Source organism: Colius striatus, chromosome 16, assembly GCF_028858725.1.
Source record: "Colius striatus isolate bColStr4 chromosome 16, bColStr4.1.hap1, whole genome shotgun sequence".
NCBI lineage: Eukaryota > Metazoa > Chordata > Aves > Coliiformes > Coliidae > Colius > Colius striatus.
In genome coordinates, this window is record NC_084774.1 from 12821093 (window position 1) to 12846686 (window position 25594).

General features: G+C 40.6%; 1 protein-coding gene across 2 annotated transcripts in view; it reads right to left on the bottom strand.

Moving 5' to 3' along the window:
- VAPB (VAMP associated protein B and C) overlaps positions 1 to 20587 on the bottom strand; it is a 30916-nt gene extending 10329 nt beyond the window's left edge. The window contains exons 1-2 of one of the 2 annotated variants that reach the window (XM_062008875.1): positions 20248 to 20587; positions 4199 to 4351 (exon numbers count right to left, since the gene is read on the bottom strand). In XM_062008875.1, the coding sequence (XP_061864859.1) occupies positions 4199 to 4351; positions 20248 to 20305 (211 nt within the window). In that variant the 5' untranslated portion in view covers positions 20306 to 20587. The remainder of the gene's footprint in view (positions 1 to 4198; positions 4352 to 20247) is intronic. The other variant, XM_062008874.1, reaches the window with a different exon arrangement.
- Positions 20588 to 25594: the final 5007 nt, after the last annotated feature.

Consider the following 25594-nt stretch of genomic DNA (forward strand, 5'->3'; position numbering starts at 1 on the left):
GAATAGTTCTCAAGAAACATCACTAGTAACTTCATGCAATTACAATTCCATCCCCCACACCACTGTTTACTCTCAAGTAGCTCATTCAATTGTCTGCAAATCTATTTTTCCTTTCTAGCTTTATTGATAATTTTTCCCAATGGCACTGCATGACATTCGTTATGTTCTGGATAGATCAAATCAACCACACTTATGTCAAAATACCCCAACCAGCTACAGAAGCAAGCCTCAAGATCGCTGTGCAATTTGATAAGCTCTGCCAGAGGTGAGCAAAGGATGCTCACATCTCCAGAAACAGATAAAATCCACTGCATCACTTCACATCTGTTCCATGTTTACATAGTTCTTTCTGTAAATATTTCAGTAATACTTGAAATGCTGAATCTGTGAACATAGACTCTTCTAAAGCAAGTGGACAAAACCACACAAAATCTTGGCAATTGCTACATAGTCCTGAGAGGCCCAAGGGAACAGCTCATAGCAGTGACAATGGCTCAGGGAGTCGGGGACTGCAGTAGAGGATGGACATGAGCTGTGTCTTGCTGAAAGGGGCAGATCCATTGCATCCAAAGAAAGCAGCAGCTGCAGAAGCACCCTCCTGAGTGGAATGCAAACTGCCTTTTCCAAGTCAGGCAAGTTTACAAAAGACTAAAAATCTGCCTCAAGGATATTCAACAGCACAACCTAACTTCAGCTTCTTCCCATTTTTAGGAAGCATGTTCAGACTGCTCTCTTCAGCGGGACACTGTGCACAGATGGTACCATCTGTACTTCCTCTCTCCCCCATTATACACCTATCTGCAGACTCATCATCCACTCATGCTTTTTATTTAGATTTGAATCTCTTGGAAGCCACAAAATCAGGTATCTTTGTTGAAGTAAGACACATTTAACAAAAATGGAATGCGTACAAATACTCTTCACAATATTTCATACCAAATGCAATGAAATCAGATGACAGCATGCACACTTCCCGACAGTTACATAAACTCAGCTGTTAAAATTACATGCCATTATATAAGAGGTGAAAATATGGGCTATAAACCTGATATCACAGCAAGCAGTGCATGCTGACAGGGCCTTAAATGCTGATATTTAGGAAAAGCTGTGATACAGCGTAAGAAGTCAGTACTTGAGACTCCACTAGAATAAAGCAAGCTTTATTTTTCTAACATTTTATGTTTTAAATGAGCCATCATACTAGTATGAAATAAAGTGGAATAATATCCTGACTGCTGCTTCCATCTTAGGGCAGAACAGTTTCTCATATATCAAAGTAATATAGTTTTACAGGTCTGTAACAAAGGCATCCACCCATTACAGTGCAAGGAAGACACAGTTGCCCTAAACTCAGCTTCAATCAGTAATATTCTGAGAAACTAATAAATGATTCCAGAGGCTCATGCCATTACACTTAGGCATCAATTTTGGGGGGAGACAACGTGCAGTACCACCAAGTGGCTGTGTTAAAGCCAGTCAGCAATTCTCAAGAGGACAGATTGCATACAGTAAATACAGTCCAATTAGTTTAAGTTTGGAACTTATTACTGAATTAACTATATTCTAATACTTCCTCATCAATTGTATTTTCACTAAGTTTGGACAAAATTCAAGTCCAATTTATGCAAGTCCTATTTTTATGCCTGATGCAAGACTTTAATTACATGACTGAAAAATAACTGATTCAGAGGCAAAGAAACAAATTCCATTCTCTTTTCACTTCATTAACTCCAAAATCAGCCCTCTGTTCTTAAGCAACATCACTCACAAGTAAAGGTTAAATACGTCTCCCCCCTTTCTGTGAACTCAAAAACAATTCTGTTCTGTCAGTTAATGGAAGTCCCCTCTTTGATCTCCTCATCCAAAAGAGCCCTTCTGCTAACCAGAACCAGAGACACTGCCATCTTCAAGTCCAAAATTCCATCTCATGCATGGTTTAAAGATGCTACCTGGAGCACTATATATACAAGAGAAACTGAATCACAGCACAAGAGAAAGACAGCTTCAGTTTACAATGTTTTAGGAAATAAAGAACTAGCATTAATAACCCCAAAATCCTCTAACATGTCTACCTATAAATTTGCCTTAATTGATTGCCTAAAGAACAATGAATGTCTACTGCCCACATTTTAAAATATGTTGGGATTGTTATTTATTATTACCAAGTTATCAACACCAAAATAGGTAGAACATAAATGCAAACTTGCGATTAGATGCTGCCATTTGCAAAACTAACTGAATCATAAATCACTATAAATAACGTTATCAGAAAAGGGAAATTTTGCAAAGCTACATAAGCAAGAGCAAAACATAGCTTAGAGTTGGCACAGCAATCTCATAATGGGATACTTTAAGTCAGGTCTTGGGCATTGTATGCTATATGGTGTGCTGCTGGGAAGATTCAAGCTGAAAAAGCAAGTAAGATGTAGGCATGCTGGTAGCAAAATGTAAGATGGTCCATACAATGTTCTTTTATACTATATTCTGCTCAAGGCAGAGTGAAAGGTCACCATGAGCAGAAGTTTCAGAATAAACACTCCCTGTTGAGATCAAGACATTTTAAAAGTATGGTATGTGCCCTTTTAATTTCTAAAGTTTGTCTGAAAGATGAAAAGAATCCACATCTTTATAGCATGAAGATAATTTGTAGCTAGAAACCATGCTAATTTTCATTATCACTTCATTGATTTCTATGCCTTTAATATGCTTGCCTGCAGCTAGCAGAGATGACAGACAGCTTTACTTGAGAATTGTCCTGAGTTTTAAAATTCTCAATTTCTCTCTAGAGAGCTTTTTGATTTACATATTAGTCATTTCAGAGCTTACTGGATACGTGCTAGTATTCTTCTGAAGCAGAAGTGCTCTGCCTGCCCCTCTCACAGCTACCACATTACACTGGCTATCTCCTCATTCTGACTTTCCCCAGAGTTGCATGCAAGGAACAATTCTGCAATCACATGCATGCTCAATTTGACACAATAGAAATCTTAAAAGACAACAAAATCAATGAGCGAACAAACGCAGGCACGCACAAGAAGTCTTACAGGATTAGAAACTCTTAATGTTACAGTGCAAAGCACTTTGGGGATCAATTTTTATTTTGTTGAAGCAAGCTTTCCAAGGGTGAAGTGTTTAAACATTTTCACATAATTATGTAAAAATAAATCTTGAATTTTAAATTTTGATTTCTTTTTTTTTAAAGAGCAGTAGTTTGAACTCCCAAAATTGTTTATTACAGGCCAGACAAATTTGGTAGGAGACTAAGGACAAACCATGTAACCTATCAGTAAGTAATTTATCTTATCAGAGGACACTATTACAATTTATTAAAAACACTGAAACAAATCTGCATGTTTGCATAAGTAATTTTCTTAACTAAAACATCAGACTTCTTTATGCAGTATGCCACTACTACGTGCTTTGACAGAATTCTTCATTAAAAACATGGATCAGAGAAGTCATTGAGAAAAGACACTGCCTGAAAGTGTGTATCATCAGTAAGTCAGTAATATACAGACATGCTGTTTATTGGAAATACTCAGCTCTTTATGCTTTCAAAGTAAGCCACTCCTTGGCTTTTCCATTACCAAACTTAGGCAAGTCGAGAGCTACTGACTCATCAAAGAAAATCATTAACTTTTCCTATGGAACAGCAAAGATTTAGTCACTTGACATTTCTAACACCAGAGCATATTGCATCTTCTAGGAACACAAAACAAGCATGGTTTGTAAGTAAATGTTTTCATTATTGTTATATTAGGCAGTTTGGCAACAGCCAGCACCAGCCTGAAGCAGCATGGCTGCAGTTCCTCAATTTTACCGTCCCCTCCACGCACTCATCCAAGCACTCGCCTGACCCTGCCTGAGCTGCTTCAGGAAGTTAAGCTGGCAAAAAACTAAGAGTACAAAAATAATCCCTCGGGGAGGGCGGGGTGGCAGCAGGACTGCCTAAGGTTCATCAGAGACTAGATCATTTATGTATTTCTCCCATTTTTTCTCCTCCAAAATAAGATATAAAACCTAATATTGCTAGATCACACATAATGGATGTAATATGAAATGGCTGCTTCTCCATGAAACACTACCTCTTGCTTTTATGAACATTCGACAAAATACTTTCAGATTGCAAAGCATTCCAAGAAATAATTGATTAGAAGAAACTATTTTCAGTCACCAGAAAACTGCTTGAATCGCTTACCAGAAACATTAATTGATGTTCCTGCATCGATAATTCCACTGTTAGGCCTTACACAGTATCTACGTGGTGCTGTGGTCTTAACTTTGAAGCACACATTTCTGTCTGTAGGATTGCCGAGTTTCAGGTTTGTAGTGACAACATCTGTGAAAGGACCTGAGGAGAAGAGCAAAAGCAGATTTGAAATCACACAGAAAGCACTTTTCAATCAAAGGCTAAACAGGCTTTAAATCTCTGTTAACAAATCTTATAGAGTAATCAGATGTTCAGTTTCCATCTATGGCATGTACAATTGTGCACGCAAAGCTGAGGATGCAGGGAGGCCTCTGAGCATTCTGATCTGCAGCACTCTCCAACACTCACAGCTCAGCAGCTGAAGCTCATTGTTAATGGCAAAATAAAAAGGAGGAAATCATTTATACATGGTGCCACCATGGCGCTCAAATGACGCCAAACTCTCTGCTGTATCACAGCTACTCCATTCTAACTACCAAATCCCCGTAAACCCAGTCTTACAGAAATACCACATATGCTGACGTTACAGGTGATAAATACGCAGTAAAGTACAGCATGTTAACTAGAAAGGGAATGATAACAAAGTGGCTACTACAGATTCATCTACATATGCAAGCTGTGCCTCCACAGGAGGATTCCAACAGATATTCAGAAACGCCAACTATAACCAGCAAGATAAGCATTCAGTGTGCATCCCTTTTTCCTACCAAGTCTTTTTAAACCTTGGCTAGCAGAAATGATAAACCAGAAGAAATCTTCATTAAATAGTCTACCTCACTCCAGGCAGGAAATAACCACGTGGAATTAGGAAAATTGATAGACACTGAGAGCATTGGCAAAAATTTCTGTATTAGCAAAGCCAAAAATCAAACCACTGTCAAGTTCTGCAACACCAAGTGCAGGCAGAGCAATTTCTCACAGGCTCACTACGTAGCTGAAACTGCTGAAATCCCTCAGGCTAGAGGAAAGGCTAGTTACTGATTTTCTGTAAGACATTCATAAATCAGACATGTAGCACACAACTGCAGTGCTTGCTGAGATGGTAAAGAAGTAAAATAAAAATAAATAACACCACACTTTGATGAACTTTCTTCTGCATAGAAGTAATTAATTTGGTGCTTGAATAAAATACCTTCATCTGTTCTCAGGAGTAAAGCATATTGGTCTCAAAAAGCATTGAATCTCTCTTTGCAGAAATGACAGCCCTAAAGTTTAAAAAGGGTGAATGATAATGAATGAAAATAAAAAACAATAAAAAATACTAGCAGGGAGCATTCCACTATCCTCCTCCTGCAGCATGGCTGCCTTAAAGTAATTTAAGTTTGCTGCTTATCACACAAATTTGTCTCCTAAGATGACATTTAATACAGCTGTAGAAGTAATACAGTCTAATACAGTCTTCCAACCTTTATCCTTGATCCAATTTGTTTTAAATAATCAGAAGAGGAAACACCAAAACAATTGCATACAGAAAAAAACCCCCAAAGGTGAAAATAACATAGCAGCATTTTTGTCCACACTGAGAATAAGCCAGCTTTGCATTTAAAATGCAACCTGGTGAACTGAGAAGTGGAAGAGAATAGAACACAGCTGTCAGGGGTTTTTTTTTTTCTGTGCTCTGCATGCAGAGAGAGACTTTAAGTCTAATGGAAAATAACTGGGCAGAAGCAGCCATAAACTGTTGAAGAAGTTAAGCCAAACTGTAAGAAAAATCCACCAAACATTTAGGTCTGTAAAGACAGTAGCAGATCTTCAAGATAGCTCTAACTGAGAAAATTCTAACTTTTCAAAAGAAATTACTTGACACTCACGCATTAAAGATGTGCCTCTACTAAAAAATTACAGCTTGAGGTATCCCAGCACAGAGGGAGGGTCATCTGTACAAAGCCCTACATAGGCAGCTGCATCCTCAATAGTGCTTTACTAGTCCACATGCTGGGATAGATTTCCTCGGGGAAACACCATGTTTTTACTTGGCTGATCCATGAATGCATGTGGGATTTGAGCACCCCAGCACAGAGCTGCTGTTTGTAACAGTAATATGACATCAATGCTGTGTGTAAAAGCAGTAAGTAACTCCATTTGGAACTTATAACATCGATCACACCAAATTATTTGGCAGCAAAACCTTTCAGCATACTGAATTAATTTCTTGTGTTCTTCTTGTTTCCTCTTCTTTTCCGACTGCTAAACTTTAAAACAGTTTCTTTAGATACATTTTTGCCAAATCACAGGTTTTACAGATCAGCCAGCAGAACTAGAAGAGTAATGTCTGCTCTCAGCAAACTGGCGCACAGGCATACTCCTTATGGCACTGCTCTTCCAATACCATAGCAATGCAAAACAGAGCAGACAAACACAGGATTCAAGTGTGATTATAGGTGTTTTGAAATGTGTGAAAAACACAAACAGACAACAGAGTATTACTCATTAAACATCAGTGAGTAATTTAATGTTAAACATTAAACATTTTATTAGGAAGGAACTGATCCCTGGATAAACACTAGCTAATTCTGTACTGGAGAAACACCTTTGCTTCCTAATGTCTCTATCTGAGCACTGCAGGTAAAGTTAGCTTGGGTATTAACAGTTGTGTGAAACACACATCTAATCTAGAGCTTTGCTTTTCAAGGCAAAGCATTAGGACTTCTGGAATCATACCCAGAGATACAGTAGGATAAAACACTCTGCATTTCTTTCCAAGGATGTTGTCAAGTAGATGGACTGTTTATTGCAAGTATACGCAACACCTAGGTAATATCTCTTCGTCCATGGTGGGCCGTAAGCACAATTATAATCAGTTTACAATCAGTGGGCTGTAAGCACAATTACAATCAGATTGGTGCATCTGGACGGTACTTGGGTGAAATGCAACAAGTTGACTCTGCAGTGAAGACCAACTGTATGCCTAACAGAAGTCACACTCTTAAGAAACCACCACCTTTCCTTTATAACATTCAAAACAAAACAATGGATCTTTGATTGCTCTTAATATTTCTAGATGAGTAAAACTTAAGGCAGGATGCTTTGCAAATGATTCACACTTCTTACAAAAAGCAAAAAGAGGAGTCGTTTTCTCCCATTTTTTAAAGATCATCAAAAGTGCCACTGGTGGTGTATCAAGAACAAACTTATGGGAAACTCAGTGTCTGTACATACATCATCAGACACGAGGTTGTCATGGGAGCACTCTGTCTAGAAGGAAGAATGTGGTAAACGGAATTTGATGGTGAAAGTTTGGAATATTCCACAAGGGCTTGATGACTTTTTCCTGACAGTTGGAACAAAGTCAACTTGTGTTAATGCAAACTGGGCATCCAGCAATATGCAATCTAGCTGTACTACTTAAAGAAAAAAACCTAACACCTCAAATACTTCATGCAATAACAAACAGTAAGAGGTATCACTGTTTTTCATAGGGTCACTTTTCAGCAGGGTTAGCTTCAAACTACAGCTATGGCTTTCCACCCAGGAGCTATGCATACAACCCTTCCCATCTGAAGATCACAGCATTAGCTAAGAATTTGCCACGCTCCATTTCCTATTCAAACACCAGGGCTCTATCAATCTTTCCTAAGAGTGTCATTCTGCAGTGTACTGCATTGTAATATCCCAGATCATTTTAGTAATAATATAAAAGCCAAAGAATGAGGTCAAAAGAACATGATGTCAACTCTATTTAAATTTTTAATAACTCTCACTGCAATAAAAATTGCCCATAATTGTACTGGAAAATCCAGGTGGGTAACTTACAGCTCAGTACTCGCTCTAAGTTTCTTGTCACTTATTCACAGTACTCATGTTACACAGCTGCATCACTTGTAACTAAATAGAACTATTCTCATCTCAATCAAAATTCCATGCTTTAGCATGGCAAATAAACAGTCCTTATATACACGTACTTTCAAAGCAGCAAGAACATTGATTTGCACTCTTTGGCATGTGAAAGAAGTTAGCACAAGAATCAGCAGAAGGAAAGCTTTGATGGCACAGGCTTGGGCAGGAACATTCAAACCAAATAGGCATAGTCCCCTGCAGATTTATATGTGCAAATACTACATCATCTTTATAATTAACTACACCTATTAAGTGGGGCACAGTCCCAGGGTGGTTTTACTCCTGTATCAGTCCACGTCACTGCTGAAAGGGGCAGTGGGCTGACCTCTCATGTCCCTCAACTGCTTGTGCTAGCTGCATGTGTGTTCATCTGCTTGTGCTGAGAGCTGAGCCAGGGAGCTGTTCAGGCTGAAAATTAATCCACTGACAAGGCAGGGAGTGATGGAGGGGGCAGTTGGGAAGAGAAAAGGGAGACTCAGTTTTCAGCCAGACCAAGCAGCACTCATGACACTGGCATCAGGGAAACCAAATCTTTCTGCATAGTGTTCCGACAAATTAAGGCAACAAGGTCTCATATATTTAGTAGGTTAAAGCTGGCACATCTTGGTATACATGCTGCAGTCACACTTACACTGTTGGCATAATTGTTGAAAGCAATTAAGGCACATCCTTAAATTTTTTTGCGCTTAAATTCAATGTAAGTTCTCATCTGTTTGAAGTCAGGCATCCTTTAATAAATGTACTGAACTGCTCCTCAGAGCAAAAGCACTGCAGGAGCACTCGATATGTTTGTAGCCACGTTAAACTGGCAACTGTTGATCAGCAGGACCAAAGTCTCATCAAGCTGCCCATGTTATTCCCAAAACTTTTTAGATGAACTTTCTTCGTCTTTCCCTAAGAAAACCTTTGTCACTTCAGCTCACCACCACAGACAGGTATCCAAAATCAAGGTAATTGGAAATGGCCAAAAATAAAGGCAGAGCTTCTGGTCAGACAACTCCTCTTGTGCTTCCTTTTGAAAAGCTGTGGAAGGCAACAATAAGAGGGAAAGGATGTATTTCACCATGGTTTAATCCCATCAATGTGTCAGATGAAAGTCGTTCATCACCTGACACATTAATCAGCCATATAAAGGTAACCAAGGAATCTTTAATAAGGGAGATTGTGGAAAGCAGTGCAGGGGAAACTTGGTTTGTGGCTATTCTCAAGAGCCCAAATCCTACACATTGATGTGCCCTGACTAGCAGATGTCCACATGGAGCAATAATTCATCCCGCGCAAGAGCTACATTCACCCTACATATGTGAGTGGAAAGGGTGGGGATTGAATGCAATATTTCAAGCTCCCTTCCCCATCACACATCATGCTGGCTCCTGTTCCCATGCCAAAATGCCTCCTCATTGGCTTGTCTGCCCTTCAAACCAGGGATCTACCTCGCCCTGCTCTAGTATGTACAAACCTATTGCAGAGACCTTGCAAGAGCACATTATCACCATCAATAAAACCACAACCACCAAAAACCAGAGTTGTTTCTCCATGTGACTATTTCAGCCTTCCTACTTTTACCTCATCACATCTGAGTTGTTTCTCAGATTGTTTACTATGCCTCTGACAGTACCAAGTGATTTAATTTATTCCCACAACTTCTCTGATTGTATTTTTGGGGGTGTCTATCAGCAATAGAAATATAGTAAAAATAAACAAAATTCAGAAAGAGGGCTCAGTAGCAGATGTAGAACTTGACTTACTATGCACTTCTTTTTAAAGTCATATATAAGTTGATGACCTTTGAAAATAAACACTAAAATGAAAAAAGCTGAAATGTCAAGCGAGACATCTTGAGCTATCAGCCAGGTGCCTGTGAATCAAGAACATCCAAGAACCAATCAAACTCTCCCACCATCTTACTTGTCTTTAGACAAATCACTTAAGGGTTCGATCTTCTGCTATTAAGAGCTTTAAGAGTTGACAGCAACTCCAAAACAGAAGCAGGTTTGGACTCTTATAGCTTTCCTCTCTGTGAAGTCAGGAGAATACTTATGTAATTACAGAGAATCTTATGAAGATTAGTGTTTTAAAAAGTACTGTATGCCAAGTTTTAATCATCATCTGGCTCTGAAGACATCCATAATTGAGCATCCACAACTTTTGAAATAAAAAAAGTCAAAAAATAAGAAACAAGAAGTGCCTGTGTTGCATAAACATCTGATTTCACAAGTAACTAACTGAGAGAAACCAACAACCCCAAATTTGGTAATTATTTTTAACAAAGACTTAGTCCTCTCTTAATTCTTGTATAAACCATTAAAATCTTCAACCCCAGCTCAGATTTTAAGTGGAAGTAGTTATAAATCCCTACCTTGTGGAATTCATTTCTTTACTCTTACTGCAACTGTCCTCACCCAAAAGAGCCCTTGATGTGATGGGAGGGAAGTGGCCGCTGTCACTTCTGCTGCATCAAGCAGAAGCCTCGGTGAAAAACATATTAAAAAAATAGAAATGCCATCCAAATCACTCCCCATGCAACAGCTGACACAGGGAAGTATTGTTTTTAAAGAATACAGAATCACTAAAACTACCTAAGGGGGAAAAAAAAAGGACGATGTAGAAAACGAACATAAGCACATGATCTGAAGTTGAAGCAAGGTTGGCAGTGAACTATTCCATCTGGATGGACTGATGGTGTCTTTCTCTGGCCTGTTTTGGCACAACCTATTTTTGCCAGAGCATGCCTTATGCTTAATGGGGAAAAAAAAAAGAAAACACAAACATGAGACTGAAGGCTATTTTCAGGCTATCTATTAGTATGTAATTTTTGTCACTTCTTTTTTTTCCTCAGAGCATCATTAACAGCTTGACTTCACAGTTGTAAGCACTGAGAGGTGACACACAAGCTTTCCAAGTGAAATGGAAGAATATGCCCTTCAAATAATTTTGGTACCAGTATCACTTGTGTTTTCCAACTGATCTCTTCAGCATTTTATTACACCCTAACATTACTTACAGCAATTTTCAGCAGCAAAGATCACACAATATGAAATATTTTCTCTATATCCTAAACTTAAAGCAATTTTCAACACACAACTGCATAAACAAGAACCTGATGCTAGAGCTGGCTAGCTTTTAGAGGTATACCTTGGTATCAGCTGTGCTTTCATATTCTTTTAGAACTGAATGCCAAACATATTGTACTACTTTGTTCATTTCACTCACAAATACAACACATACCAGCTCTCTTCAGGTATTAAAACAGCCCAGAAAATAGTGGCATACTCCCTTTTGATAATGGAATAGTAGCTACCTCTTTCAATAAACGTGATCTAGTCAGACCTTCTTCCAGTAAGACACCTACTAATTCTACATGGCTAGAAGTCTCATTCATAGAGGTTGCTGGGTGGGTAGTGAAATGCTACTGAAGAAAAGCACAGGCCCCCAGGGAGAAACTGAGATGCAGCAGCAGGGAGCAGAGCATGACTGTGGCCTGATGTGCAAGCTTCCCTTGCAAGAACAGTGCTAAAGACTGAGGTCACTGTAAAGTAACTCCCTGGAAGAAGCATTGTGATTTTAACCACCTGCACAAACTATGCTTTTCCTTGTGAAGTAATTTCTCCTGGTCTAATTTCCTCGCTAATTTCCATTTCTGATGCATATTAAAATAGCAAGGAAGGGGCAACTTAACTACTCTAATTTTATGCTCATATACACTCTTCAAATAGACAAATTTGATCTGTAACTTAAATAGCAACTGAGCAAATATTTTAAGTGCAATACCATGCATAAATTGCAAATATCAGAAGAATGAGTAAAATCAGAGAATTTGGGATGCACAATCAGTAGTTGCTTTTCTAGTGAATTTTTAAAAACTAAATAGGCAGTAAGAAACTAGAGCTACAAGTAAGGAATCGTGAATTTATCAAGCTACATTTCTGAGGAACCACTTGAAAAATAGCTTATTTAGTGCGCTTTCATAATCAAAAAGAAAAAAACCCAACTCATTAAACCAAAATCAGATCAGAAATTTAATCAGAAGCAGTAAGAAAACTTAATAGGGAAAAAAATACCTGACAGCTTATACTGTCTAGCACAGAACAGGATACAAATGTGAAGTTGCATTCTCCAAATATAAACTTCCATAAGCATTACCTGCACCACCATACAATGCCAGTAAGTGTGGTGGAACAACAGCTACACAAGAAAAAAAGAATCTTCCTGCCATTACAATTTTGCTCCTAGTCTGCTAAAAAATGTAGGAAGGCCAGAAGAGGAGACATTGCAAATCAGAGGAAATTATGCATGCAAATATTTGGAGAAGATGCAAAATAAGTTGTTAATTCACACATCACAAGAAGCAGTTACAAATATAAACAGACAACAGTGGCAGTCCAAACACGAAACTGTACACAGGAGGGCTGGAGTCCGGCTTGTGAGGAACATTAAGTACCAGTAAGGATGAAGTAACTGGTTAGAAAAGAAGCAGTCATGGTAAAAACAAAAAGCTTTTTTCCCCGTCTCCTTAAAGAATTAGATAGTCATTTGACATGCCTTCACCAAGCACACCTAACTTGAATTAGGTCTTTAAGATTGTTTGCAAAAAAATATAAGATTTGGCTCCACAGCAAGCCCCACACCTACACAATTTTATAATTTGCACGGTAAGTAACTGGATCACCAGGCAAACCTCCCTCTTCCCTATTTTTTCCATCCCTCGTGGAAACCAACCAAGAAAACAGGATTAAATTTAGAACGATAAAATCTTTAATCCATAGCACCGTGGTATAAGGGGCTTCGTTCACAGCTCAGAGAACCAGACACTAAAGTGGTTTAGTAAAGAGATTATTTTTATAAAGTATTTATAATAATATGGGATAATATACTGCAGGCAGCAGCAGTACCCAATTTGTACAAATGTTTTTGAGGCCAGAAGAATTACAGTTGAAGTAAGCAATTTTCAGAACAGCTACAAAGCAGAAAGGACAGACTCAATCAACTCTCAATCCGGATTGTCTTGCTAGTGTAAACAATCACTTCAATCCATGTGCATTTCAATACCGCACTGAATTAAACACAGGAATGGTGATTCACTTTGCATACATTTTTAATGATGGCAAGCTTGTGACAGCTGTTCCAGACTGATGGCACAAATCCCTCTTTATGAGAGGTTGCCTAGCAGGCCAAGTTTTAAAATCAACAACACTCCACACATCTCTGAAAATATCCTATATGCCTCTACAGACATCTCAGCCTACAAAGCAGGTATGAAGGGATTTATATATTGAATAAATCTTGGGTCAAACACCAGAGGAATGGACCTGGTATGAATCTGGCCTCTAGTTTAGATAAACTGGTATTTGCCTATTCATATATTTAGCCTTCTTTTCTGCCTCTGGTCATCACAGAGGAAGACAATTAAAGGAAGCTTCAATGTTACTCGTGGTAGGAACTGTTATTACCAGTATCAAGACTCCTCATTCAAAGAGAGAGGTCTAACTGGGAAAGAGATACTGACCAAACCAGGTTCTCAAATTGGTGGGGGCTTACTTGAAAAAACCCACACAGCTTGCAGCAGTATGGTGATAATGTTAAAGACCACATTCCCTACAAATACAAAGATGGAATTTAAGTCTGAAACAACAGCTGTTACCACAATAAAACTGTTGCAAACACCATCAATAAAGCTTTCAAAGCCAACCAGCTACATAGACAGAAAAAGTAAAAAAAGGCTGTTATTATACCAACTATGAAATGCGTTCTGTAGTTATTAGTTGTTCCCAGCAGGGAGCAAACAGAAGACCAATATGGTAACAAGATAGTAGAAAATAAGTGGGACCAAGATGAGGGTAGAATTAGCAAGGGTCACTTGACTCCTGCATTGTCCCCAGCTAGGCAGAAAGCTCTGTTTAGAGGCACTCTAAAAAAATGAAACAAGGCAATCCCTTGGCCACTGAGTCTTCTACAAAAATTGCATTATGACGTATGCAGAAGTTGCTCATTTGATTATAAACCCATTCGATGCAATCGATACCTTCCAGAGTTGGGCGCACAGAACAAATTAAGCGTCTTTTAAAATTGGGTATTTGCTCATAGATGTAAGCTGACTTGAGCTTATAAAGTTGGATCATTCACTATGGTGATGATGCCCTTTTTCCAATTGAGTTTCAAAACAGATCTGACACTCTATTTAAAGGTTTGTACTTTAACTTTCACAATCCTCATTCTGAATCAGACTGCAACTAAACAAAATTCAGCCTTGTGCTCAAAGGCAGCTAACCTGTTTTAAAAGAAATAAAGCACGACTACTGATAAGTTTTTAATTTATAAAACCTGTGAAGTGAGGAAAAAAGGCAAGAACTGAATTTACAATGAGAGTGAACTATCAGAAACTCCCGTGTAACTTTCTACTTCATATTCCTCTTTCGCGAATGCTAAGCTATTGCACATGGCATGCAGGGTGGCAGCTGGGAAATACTATTTACCGCTATGCACCTGTGTGAACCTGCACTCACTATGAAACAAAACCTATGTCTTATTTTGACATGATAGCCAGACTCCTGGGACATAAGGCAGCCACCTTACCTTGTTTACAGATGCATTTTCAATACAATTTGTTACCAGATATTTTTTCTGAAAGGATGAATAGGACATATCCCAACAATCAAATCAGATTGGCAGTCTGCCACTCTGATGAGCTCTAAATAACAGTTTTCACGTATCATTGCAATAGTTCCATAGCTCAAAGTGAGCTGAAAATTAGTGTACAAACAGGAGATTCCCAAAGAACAGGAAGTTATGAATGTGTGTCCCATCCCTTACAATAAAAGCAAGCAGTTGATCACATTACAGGCACAATCCACCACAAAACTTAGAGAAGTAACCATGAAATAATAGCTGCTCATGGTGATTTTACAACTGCATTAGAACTTTCCTTGAAACAGTAACATTTTGATCCCATTACTTCAAACACAGTTCTCAAAATCTGTGCAATACAAAATTACTGAAAAGCCTTTAACCCATATATGACATTGGCCAAAGCCTTCAAGCAAACTGTGAGATTTCTGGAAATAGATCTTTGGAGACCTAAATACATTAATAAAAGTTACCAGAAAACACAGCTAAATCTCCTTGATTGCTTCACATATCTGATACAATTGTTACTTGGCTAATCATCCTGTTCAAAGTTTCAAGTTTCTGTTAGCCCACACACCTACGACTCGCCCCTCCCCAGTGAAGCTGTTCATGTCCTGTCTCTACTGTATAGGACACCAGCAGACTAAGGAAGCTCAACAGAAGCCAGGTCCTTCAACTTATTGCACCTTTCAAAAAATGAGATGTATCATGAGACATTCAAAATGCATCATTATCTTGCTTTTACCTCTACTTCTTACAGATGCTGCTCTTTTAAAGGAATCTAGGCAAAAGGATGAAGAAATTATCAAACTAGTGAGGCACATGAAATTAGAACAAATCAGCGAGATGCAGTAAGTCTATACAACAGTAATAAACACTAGTATTTAGAATAAGCTATTGATTCTAGCTAAGCTGCAAGAATAATGAGCATTACATGAACTGCAAATACTTAAAAGTGTCACCAGAAAATGACTAATTTTGTTTGACAGTTGGGCTACACACTTAGATTTCTTTAGAATTAGGAAGCTTGCCTGTTATTTCAATACTACATCCTCTTTCAAGTGTATATCTTGATAATCAAACAGAAATCTGTAGAGGGATGTGAAGGCTTGCATAAATTCAATACATCAATAATGATTTTACTAGGAATGAGGCTAGAGAAAAGGAAGCCTGGTGCATTTTTCAGAAGAAAAGCAGATAGTCATTGGCACAGCAGCCTTCAAAGAATAAAGATACCCTAGTACTGACTGCCAATATGCTCTGAATACCAGGAGGGCTCTAATAGTTTAAAGAGAACAGCATGTAAATTTTCAGCTTAAAAGATGCATATTAATTACACTAAACAGGCAACTCCTCACAGCATTGTCAGTATTTTACATTCTTAAACACAGCCAGTTCCAGTGGCAGTGACTAGAAATCCCTGTTTATCCGATACAGAAAAGAATAAGCACAGAGCCAAATCCCTTGGAATACAGTGCAGGAGTGCTTCAATCACTATAGACAGATCCTGACAGGGACAGAGGTGTAATTATATAGTCTAGTCACAATGTCTGACTAAGTCCTTAACCTCTCTTCTGAGATTCAACAACTGCAGGTTCAGTAACAACTAATCTTATGTCCCAAATGTTACTGTTGGATTAAGCAGCCTTAGCCTGCTATCTGAGAAGAACTGGATACTTGTGTCAGATACAAAAGGTTTTAGACACCTACACTGCAATGCACAAATCTGACAACAGTTTACCCAGATTTAACCGAAACAGCTCAAACTATCTTTTTTGGGAGTGGCAGCAACCTAACCACAGCAATGCAGGTTACACAGGCTGCATGGGACTGTGGCTAGATACCACATACCTCACTCACAGCCATACTGTTGGGACCAAGCACATCTATATGGGCCAAGGCCACATCTTTTGACTGCAGCTCTGATGTACTCAGGGGATTCAACTGAGTCAGTGATAGGTGATAGCTAGGCCTCAGGCCAGGTCTGAATCAGTACTATTAGGACTGAAAAGTATTGGCTATTCTGGATTATTATTGTGCTCTTTGCAGAAAGCAAAGTTACACAGTGACATACTGCATGTATGCGGGTGCAAAAATCACATACTGGGAACAGGAAACAGCATTTTCACCTGGCAGGAACTCACACAGTTTTGCAAGGAATTAATCCTGCGTTTGGCAGTACTGCTGTTTGCCACTTGGGGAGCACTGCAACAGAGTGCTGAGTCATAAGTCCAGCCTAACCTGTAGCAAACCTCTAAAAACGTTGCTGAAATATACTTCAGCCTGCCTCACCTTTGCTTTTGAGCATGTTCCATACTAAACACTACTCCTCTGACACTATGCATCTGCAAAGAATGCAGCAGCACTTTAAACACCTAAAAACCCAGGCAAGTTCTAAACCAAGTTATATTCTAACTAAATCTTAATTACTGACATTAAACAAATCACCTCAATTCCAGACAGGCACATGATGCTGAAATGACAGATGGGCCTCACTGAGTAGCCATCCTGTGACATGCAGGAGGCAGTGCCCTCCAGCACAAGGGTGGCACACTCACTAACAGCTGCAGCCAAGAGCACCTAGCAAAAGTAGCCAGAATTACACATACTTGTCTAAGTTTACAAGCAGTAATTCCTCAAATCAGAGCCTTGAATACTGTAATCTACGTAATCCTTGGCAGATTATTGGATGTTTTCTCCTAGGAAAAGGAAACATAAATAGAAGTATCATGGGTAACAACAATGATCTTTTTCATCATTTATTACCAACAAAGTCTGAGTAATAAATCTTTAGTTCAATGCCTTCTCACCTAGGCTGCAAGTTTACAACAACCAAAAAGTGGAGGAAGTCACTGGCAAGGCAGTAAAGCTCCTATTTCACATGGCATCAAAGATCAGGGCAGGGAAACAGGCACCTCCAGCCACGGAATGGTGTCCTGCCTCCCACTATTCACAGCTGCATTTCGGCACAGCACATGCTGATGCTATTTTGGAGCATGTGTGTTACAGTGTAGGAGATGGGAGGCAGGGAGGAAAGACAACCCCTACTCATGTTCACATGCTGTGAAAAAAAACTCCATCAAACCACATCTAGCATGAAAAATCTCCTTTGATATTTTTGCAAACAAGTCCCAAACACAGTATTTTGAAAGAGAGTGCCAAACAAACAGAGGAGATTCACTGCAAATCAAGGTGCTGTAAAAGCTTCCTCAAAAAGGTCTTCAATCCTTTACAAGTGAGAGTGCTGGCTAAGAGAGGTGGTTGCAAACCCACAGTGACCGAGATGTTATAGAAGAAATCCTCACTTTGATATCTTATTCCCCACATCATTTTGTGAACATCATGCCACCCTCTAGATTCCATATTTAAGAGCTATACAGAGCACTTTTAACACTATCAGAGCTGACTATTTTCTGCTTTTCCTACCTGCATTTCGACTAAGACCTCCATCCATTTCCTGTGTTTGTGAAACTTGGTTTACAGTCCTACCTCCTTGACATTGTTGCCCTACATTAAGCATCAGCTCTTTCAGAGCTCACTAGCAAGGAAGCACAACTGTGCCAGTCAGCAGCACTACTGACCTCTGTCAGTTTGTATCTATTTGCAGGGTGCAAAGCAACGCTCTGGAAAGAAATGCAACTATTTACAAAGGTGAGAAAATCATTACTGCCATATTACCAGGCAATATGCCATCACAAAACCAGTAGGACAAGAAGTGCTTAGAGCAGAATTTACTTTATGAATATTTCAAATTGGCCTTTCCTGAATGAAGGACAGCGGTCAGCACTGCTTGTTAAGAGAGGACTGTACGACAGAATTTATTGCCAAGCCATATGAGTGTGATCCATAGCATTAAGTCTGTTTGAACATTAATATTTAAGCATACTTTTAAACTAAGCCATTTATTAGCTGCAGGTAGTCAAGTAACATTTTATGTGATAGGGAGCGTATGTTGCTGGCTAAAGACCTAGCAACCAAAAATCTCTGTGGTCAGTTGATTTAGCTTCAATAGTTACCGATTGTTTAGCCCAGACCCTCAAATGAATGATGGGCAGCCTGACAAGTTATCTTTATTTCAACAAAAAGCATGAATTGTCTGGGTTTGTACCTGCATGCAATGAAAAAAACCCCAACAAACTGTGAATTACAATTATATCTCATTAGCAAGTCACTGCCAATTAAGGCCCCATTTTTTTCCCACCTGAGTTTGGATTCACTTGATCGTTGAAAGCAATATTACTCAGAAAAAATGGCAGATTTTCATCTAATCGTACTTAAAACATAATGTTACAACAAGAGTTTCCTTCTTAAGTATGTTTGATACTGCTGCCATAACAACATGCAAATACTTCAGCTTACAACAAAGATATAGTCATTCCATCCAGTTTATTACTATGCATTTTCATAAGCCCACTTAATATTATTACTTCTAATATACCTACTATATAAAAAAAGCCTCTTGCATTTGAAAATGTACATGAGTGTTGTATTTACCAGAAGACAGTAAATAAATCACCGTTTTAAAAAAATGCATATTGGCTAGATATTCAAATGAAGCTATAAAGCACCTCTGACTCTAGAAGCATAAATAAACTTGCTGAATGCTTATTTGTAATCCCAGAATATTGTATTACAGTAGTGCTGTCAGGCTACGAGACAGACATTTCAACGCCAGCAAAAAATTAAACCCATTCAAAATTTTTATTTAAAAAAGAGATGATTTTTTTTGCTCAGGTCGAGTATTCACGATTAGTTTATCTAAAGGGCTTGTCCAATTGTAATAATAATATGAAAAAGCCACAACACGCTGCCCAGTCCCCGGCCAGAGGCCCTATGTTTTCGCTTAAAGCTCGGCCGAGCCCACGAACACGTTTCGGGTGCCCCACGCCCCAGCTGCGTGACAGCTCGGGGAACACTCGCCTCCCCCGCCTCAGGCACGGGGGTCTCAGAGCCGCCGAGCTCCTGCCTCAACGTCAGCCGAAAATCCACTCGCTTCTCCCGCCACCACACCTCCGCGGAGGCCAAGGGCTGCTCCCGCCCGCCTCGGATATTCCTCCCTCCCGGGCGGCTCCGTGGGGCTCGGGCGCTGCCTGCCCCCGCCCGCAGCCCCGGCCCACGCCCGACGGCCGCAGCGACCCCTCCGCCGCGCTGGGGGAAGGTCAGCCTGCGGTAAAAAGCGTCTTTTCCTGGGCGCGCAGCTCCGCTGCCGCCCGGAGAAGGCGGCGGCCGGGACCCCCCCGCGCACTCTTCCCTCAGGCCGCCCTCGGCCCTGCAGCAGCCGCCCGCGGCGCGGGTGGGGGCGGGCGGCGCAGCCGCGGCGGGGGCAAGGCCCAGCAGGGACCCCTGCGTCCCGCTGCGGCTCCGTGGGCCGGGGCACACCTCCCCACCCCGCGGCTGGCGGGAGAGGCCCGGCAGGACGGGGGGCGGCGGCCGCGGCACTGAAGGACATTTTAGCGGCTGGTGCCCAGCCCCGGTCCCCGGAAAATGGCTGCCGCCGGAGCCGGACCTGAGAGCGGCCGCGCCGCCGGCCCAGCGCGGGGAGGCTGCGGGGGATGGCGGCAGCCGCCGCCTCGTACCTTTGAATTTGAGCTCGTGTTGCGGTTCGAGGCTGAGGACTTGCTCCGCTTTCGCCATGTTCCTTCTCCTCAGCGGTGGCGGCACCAGGCGGAGAGAGGAAGGGACGGGGAGGGAAGGGAAGGAAAGGGGGAGAGGGGAGGAGGGAAGGCAGGCGGGCGGGAGCGGGGGTGGGGGGCGCGCCCGGCTGCTTTATTCAGCCCCCGCCAGGCAGCTCCAGAGCGCCAAAGGGAGAAACGCTGCGGGGGGCGAAGAGCGCACAGGCCGGTCAGGGCGGGCGGCGGCTCCCAGCGCGCACGCTGCCCTGGCAGGGACGCGGGGAGAGGGCGGGAGGCGGGACGGAGGCGGGATGATGCAGCACGGAGGGGCCCACAGAGAGGCTGCGGCTGACGTCTGCCGCCGGCACCGCCGCCCGCCCCCCGCCGCGGCTCAGAGGCCAGCCCGGCGCGGCTGCCCGGCGGCTCCTTGCACCGGCAGACGCCGGGCCGCGGGCTGAACGGGCGGGAGGTTTGTCAGCGCCTCTTTTGGGGGCTCGTTTGGCTCGACCTACCTCCCTACACCTGTAACCTTGCGGAGGAGGAAAGAGGTTTACTTAATAATATTAATGAAGTTTACTCATCACTAAATTCGTGATTCGTAATAAATGCCTTATTATCTAGTAGCAGCGTGTTATTTTAGGCCTCGGTTCCGCAAACGGAGGCTTGTATCGCCTTGGGGCTGCCACGGTTTCTGCCCGCCGCAGCGAAAGGGCAGCCCCTCGGCCGGGGCTGGCCGCCGCTCCCCGCACCGCCGCGGCCCTTTGGGCTGGCAACGGGAAAGGAACCGCACCCAGGGCACGGAGGGAAGGCTGCAGCGTCTGAGCCGCTCCATACGGAATGACACCCTGGAGCAAGGGTGCTGGGACGGCAAGGCTGAGGAAGGGAGTAGCACAGTACCAGAAAGTCCTGTTAACTGTCCTCCAAGATAGAGAAAAGACAAGCTCCTCAATAACTGGAAACATTTCAGGTTAGGGTAGAGATTTTAAGATATTTTCCCCCTCCCTCCAAAATTTGTGTTGGTTTTTGGGTTTTGTTTTGGGTTTTTTGGGGGGAGGGGGGGTGTTAGGATTGTTTTTAAAATTTTTTATATTTACAGGAGTTACTATATCAGTACACTTTTTTTTTTCCTTCCCTCTCTCACGAGGATGTTTTAAACATTCTAAAAGTTCCTACAAATATATATATATAGAGAGAGAGAGAGAGAGAGCATTGCTGAAACCTGCCCAATTCGTGAGGGGTAACCATGAAGCAGAAACATGCTGGCCTTAAAACCTGCTAATTTATATACACCAAAAAGTATTCATTAAGCCAGTGGACTTCAGATGTAACAGAGCTTTGGGAGGAGAGGCTGTTTGATGTCACTATACTTGCTTTTTATCTCTACAAACAGTTTCTGAAGAACAGCAACTCAAACAGTAATGGGGAGTGGATGATTAGGACAACAGGCAAGAGGTGAACAAAAATACGGTAACAATAAAACACTGTAAAAGGTCATTTTATCACCCCAGTACATCCTGTGCAATGCAGTGTATCTCCACCTCACACAAGTTCTTGTAAATATTGGTTTACTTCATAATTGCCACAAATGCATGAGGTATCTAAAAATACCCGGAATTCATAACAAGGGGGTTGTTTTCATTTCTGGTAATAAAAGCCATGGTAAATGACTGGTGTGTGTGGTACTTTTAACACCACTAAAGGGGACACTGACATTCAATGCTCTGAGTACATCTGAGTATTCATACCACATCTCAACACTTCAGCTACTTGTCCATGATAATCCCTGTTTTTCAGTTTATGTGCTTTAACCACTTCCAATCCCGTTTCATCTTTTGTTTTTGTTCTACAACATCTTTCGTTCCATGCCAAAAAACCCCAAACCCATAGATGTGTTTAGTGTAATTTGGATTTGCATATCATCAAGTGAAACCTGCCACCTCCTTCTAGCCTGTCCATCAGGACTGATTTTTAGAAGCTTATCTGAGTGTGCTGCTCTGTGTTGCTGAATATACTGCCGTTTTTCCTTCAATTCCTTCTCCATTGGAGAAAACATGGTCACATAATGTCATAAAGGAATGCATTTTCTTTTCCAGATCCCTGCTATTCTACTCCGCTCAGTTAATTCGATTTGGAGCCTAGGATGTTCTTTGTTATTTTTGCTACTTGTCAGGGTTTAATTTAAAGCATAAACTACAGATTATGTCATAACATTTTATTAGATGTCAAATCAGGAGAGAATTGAGTTCACTTACGCTTTGGAGTAGAGCTTTCTTTAGCCAGTGCTCTGGAAAGGTATCTTCTTTCACCTAATCTCTTAGGTTTGATTTTTATAAACAGATGCTCTCACCGAGCTAGGCATTCTGAGTCCAGTAATTAGAAGAAAATTTAAGCTTTATACAGATCTGCAAGTTAATTGGAAACTAGCAGTGAGGAATAAGACCAGGGAAACTTTATACAATATATACTCATACATAATAAATACCCCTAAAGTAACAGTGTTGCTCTCTAGACCTTTCCAAGTTCTACTTTTCCTGAAAGTAGTATAAAGAATACCCCTAAGCCTTTGATATTCCACATCTTAAAGGGTTTGCCAAGTTGTATCATCTTACTGCAACTGGCAGCTCTGAACTTACCTGGCTTGTATTTGAAGGGCTCACCCACATTTTCAGCCAGGCTGAAGTTTTTATAAAGCACAGCATTGTTTGAGTTGAAAATTTATGAAGTCTAAAGAATGTTGGTTGTCAGGTTTTTGTTAGATGTAAATACTGTCTATGCATTTAATACTGTGCAGATCAGATCCATTGAAACAGGAACGCACAAAAGCCACCTGCAATACTGCGTCCTTATCAATTACACAAAACAACCCTCACTTTATTAACTATTCAACCACTACAAGACTAGAAAGCAACTTGTTGCCTAGGTGTGTTTTTGATTAACAGGAGAAAAGATAGTTGAACACTACAGGGAAACTCTGAAGAGCACCTGAAAGCTTTGTACTGAAACAATTTTAAAGAATAGTTTTGTCTGTTAAAAAACTTTTAACCTTAACTCTGCGATCCAAACAAAACATTACCTCACACTGCATGCTGCAGATTAAGTGGTTTGCATTTAGTTATCTAGATTCCCTCTGCAAACAGACGTAAATGTGGTTTTCTCTCTGTTCTAGCACATTCCTTGTGTTTCCTCTTTTTATGTTCTCTCTGATGCACATTCATACCCCCTTATATAAACATGAACTGGAGACTTCAAAAGCAGTTTATGCACATCTAAGAGGATAACTTAAAAATAGCAGGTACTAAACAATACATGTAATTACTCCAGGTCTCACTTAAAAAGATGACAATCTGTGTTTCCTGCATATGAAGTGCAGCCAGCAGCTTTGTAGAAACTTGTATCCAACGTTTTCAAGTGAAATAGCAGTATCAGAAACAGGGCTTTTTGTGCTTACTTACGCTTTTGAAGGCTGCTATTAAATGAACGTTAGACTTGCCATCACACACTGTAACAAGAAAACTACATCTTTTAGGCATCACATAAGACAAGCGAGGTAACTGTAGCCAAGTTGGTATTTCTATGCTCTCCATAACCCTGAAACATGTGGTTTTAAAAAAAGCAAATTATCAACCAGCTGGCTGTATTAACAAATAAGGACCCCTTCCCAGCATGACAGGCCCCCACAACACTACAGATATTAAAAGCACTTCACAGTTTTGATTGACAGAAACCTGGCCTAAGTAGTCAAGAATTTTACATTTCAGGCAGTCTAAGCTAAAAGCAATGTATTAAATAACCTGACCCTGGCAGAATTTGTCAAGCCTTGCACTGGTTGACAAGACTGTGTGTGGCCTGCAGTTTCTCAGACATCATGCTGCAAAGAAAGGAAGCATTACACAAAAGCTGCATTCTCTCTGCTGTTTTTTCCCATCCCTTCTTTGTACAAGTTTGTCTTCTGCCTTTGTCAGTGTATACATAAACCAGGGAAAAGCTTCAGATTCTGAATGACCCATAGTCAATACTTCTGGAAAACAGCTATTCAAATCATCACTTAGATTCACTTCCACCATGCTATTGCTTACATTCCTGTAATTCTACTGCTAGAGAGACTTTTTAAAGATGTTGCCAAACCTATAAGCATTTATAAACAAAGCCAAAACATTTACAAACAAAGCTTTTTATTAATAAAATGTTTACACCTTTTTTTTTTGCACAATACAGACTGGTAGTGATTTAGCATGTTATTACACTATAAAAGTTTGTTATGAATGCTTAGGCTGAAAAGGTTGTTTGTATTATGCCAAATCAACATTCTTTATTTGCGTTCTATGTACTATATGGGAGTGTAACAATTGAAACATAAAGGAAAGAACAAAAGCCTGGTTCTCCTCATTAGCATCTACAAACCAACAATACAGACAAACCTGTACACACTCTCAGGACCAGCCCAAGAGAAGACTAAAAAAAGTCTCAAAACATTCATAAACTTGGGAGTTCATCACTACAATACTTCATCACTAGTAACCTGACTACATTTCATGCAGTGAAGCAATGGTTCTGAGTTTGTGCAGTTTACAGTGCTGCAAATGCTCTGTAACTTTGAGCGGCTTAAGTTTGTTTTAGTAAGAGATATTATAGTAAGAAGGCACAGACCTCTCAACCTTTGTAACAGGTTAATGGAATCCTACAATGAAAAGGCAGAATGTTCTTAAGGGGGACAAGAACTGCTTATTCAAAAGTTAACCTTCATGCTTAATTTTACAGGCAAACATTTATTACAATGCAAGAGCTATACACATACCAGGTTATTTTTGTGCCCTGAACACACAAAATGCCAGGTTCCTTGGTTAGAGGAAGCCTTCAGAATTATTTTTTTCTTCCTTACACTTGGGGTAGGGGGTACAAGAGGGAAGTTGGCCAGGAAGTCTTAAGTGTCTCACAACTACAGAAATGTGATCCATTTCTGACTCTTAAATCAATTCACTGTGTCATGATTTCAATGTTGGATACACAATAGTCACAAATAGGAAGTATAAAAAAAGGAAGTTAAAAACCAGAAGAGTTTGTTACTACATGTTACTAGAGCCTTACAATAATTTGCTCCCCCAGGGTGAATGTGCTTTTAGCCTTCATTATGTGGCATGATACAGTAGTGGTAGATGTCTCAGCTGCTACATTTTCATAACAGTTTCATAAGGCTGTACTAATTAATTACCACTTTGTTTACAAATATTTGCTGCTCTGACAAATACTTCAAGGAGAAAGAGACAGTCACCATGCATTCTTGGCTAAATCCCATAAGGAGACAAAGAACAAG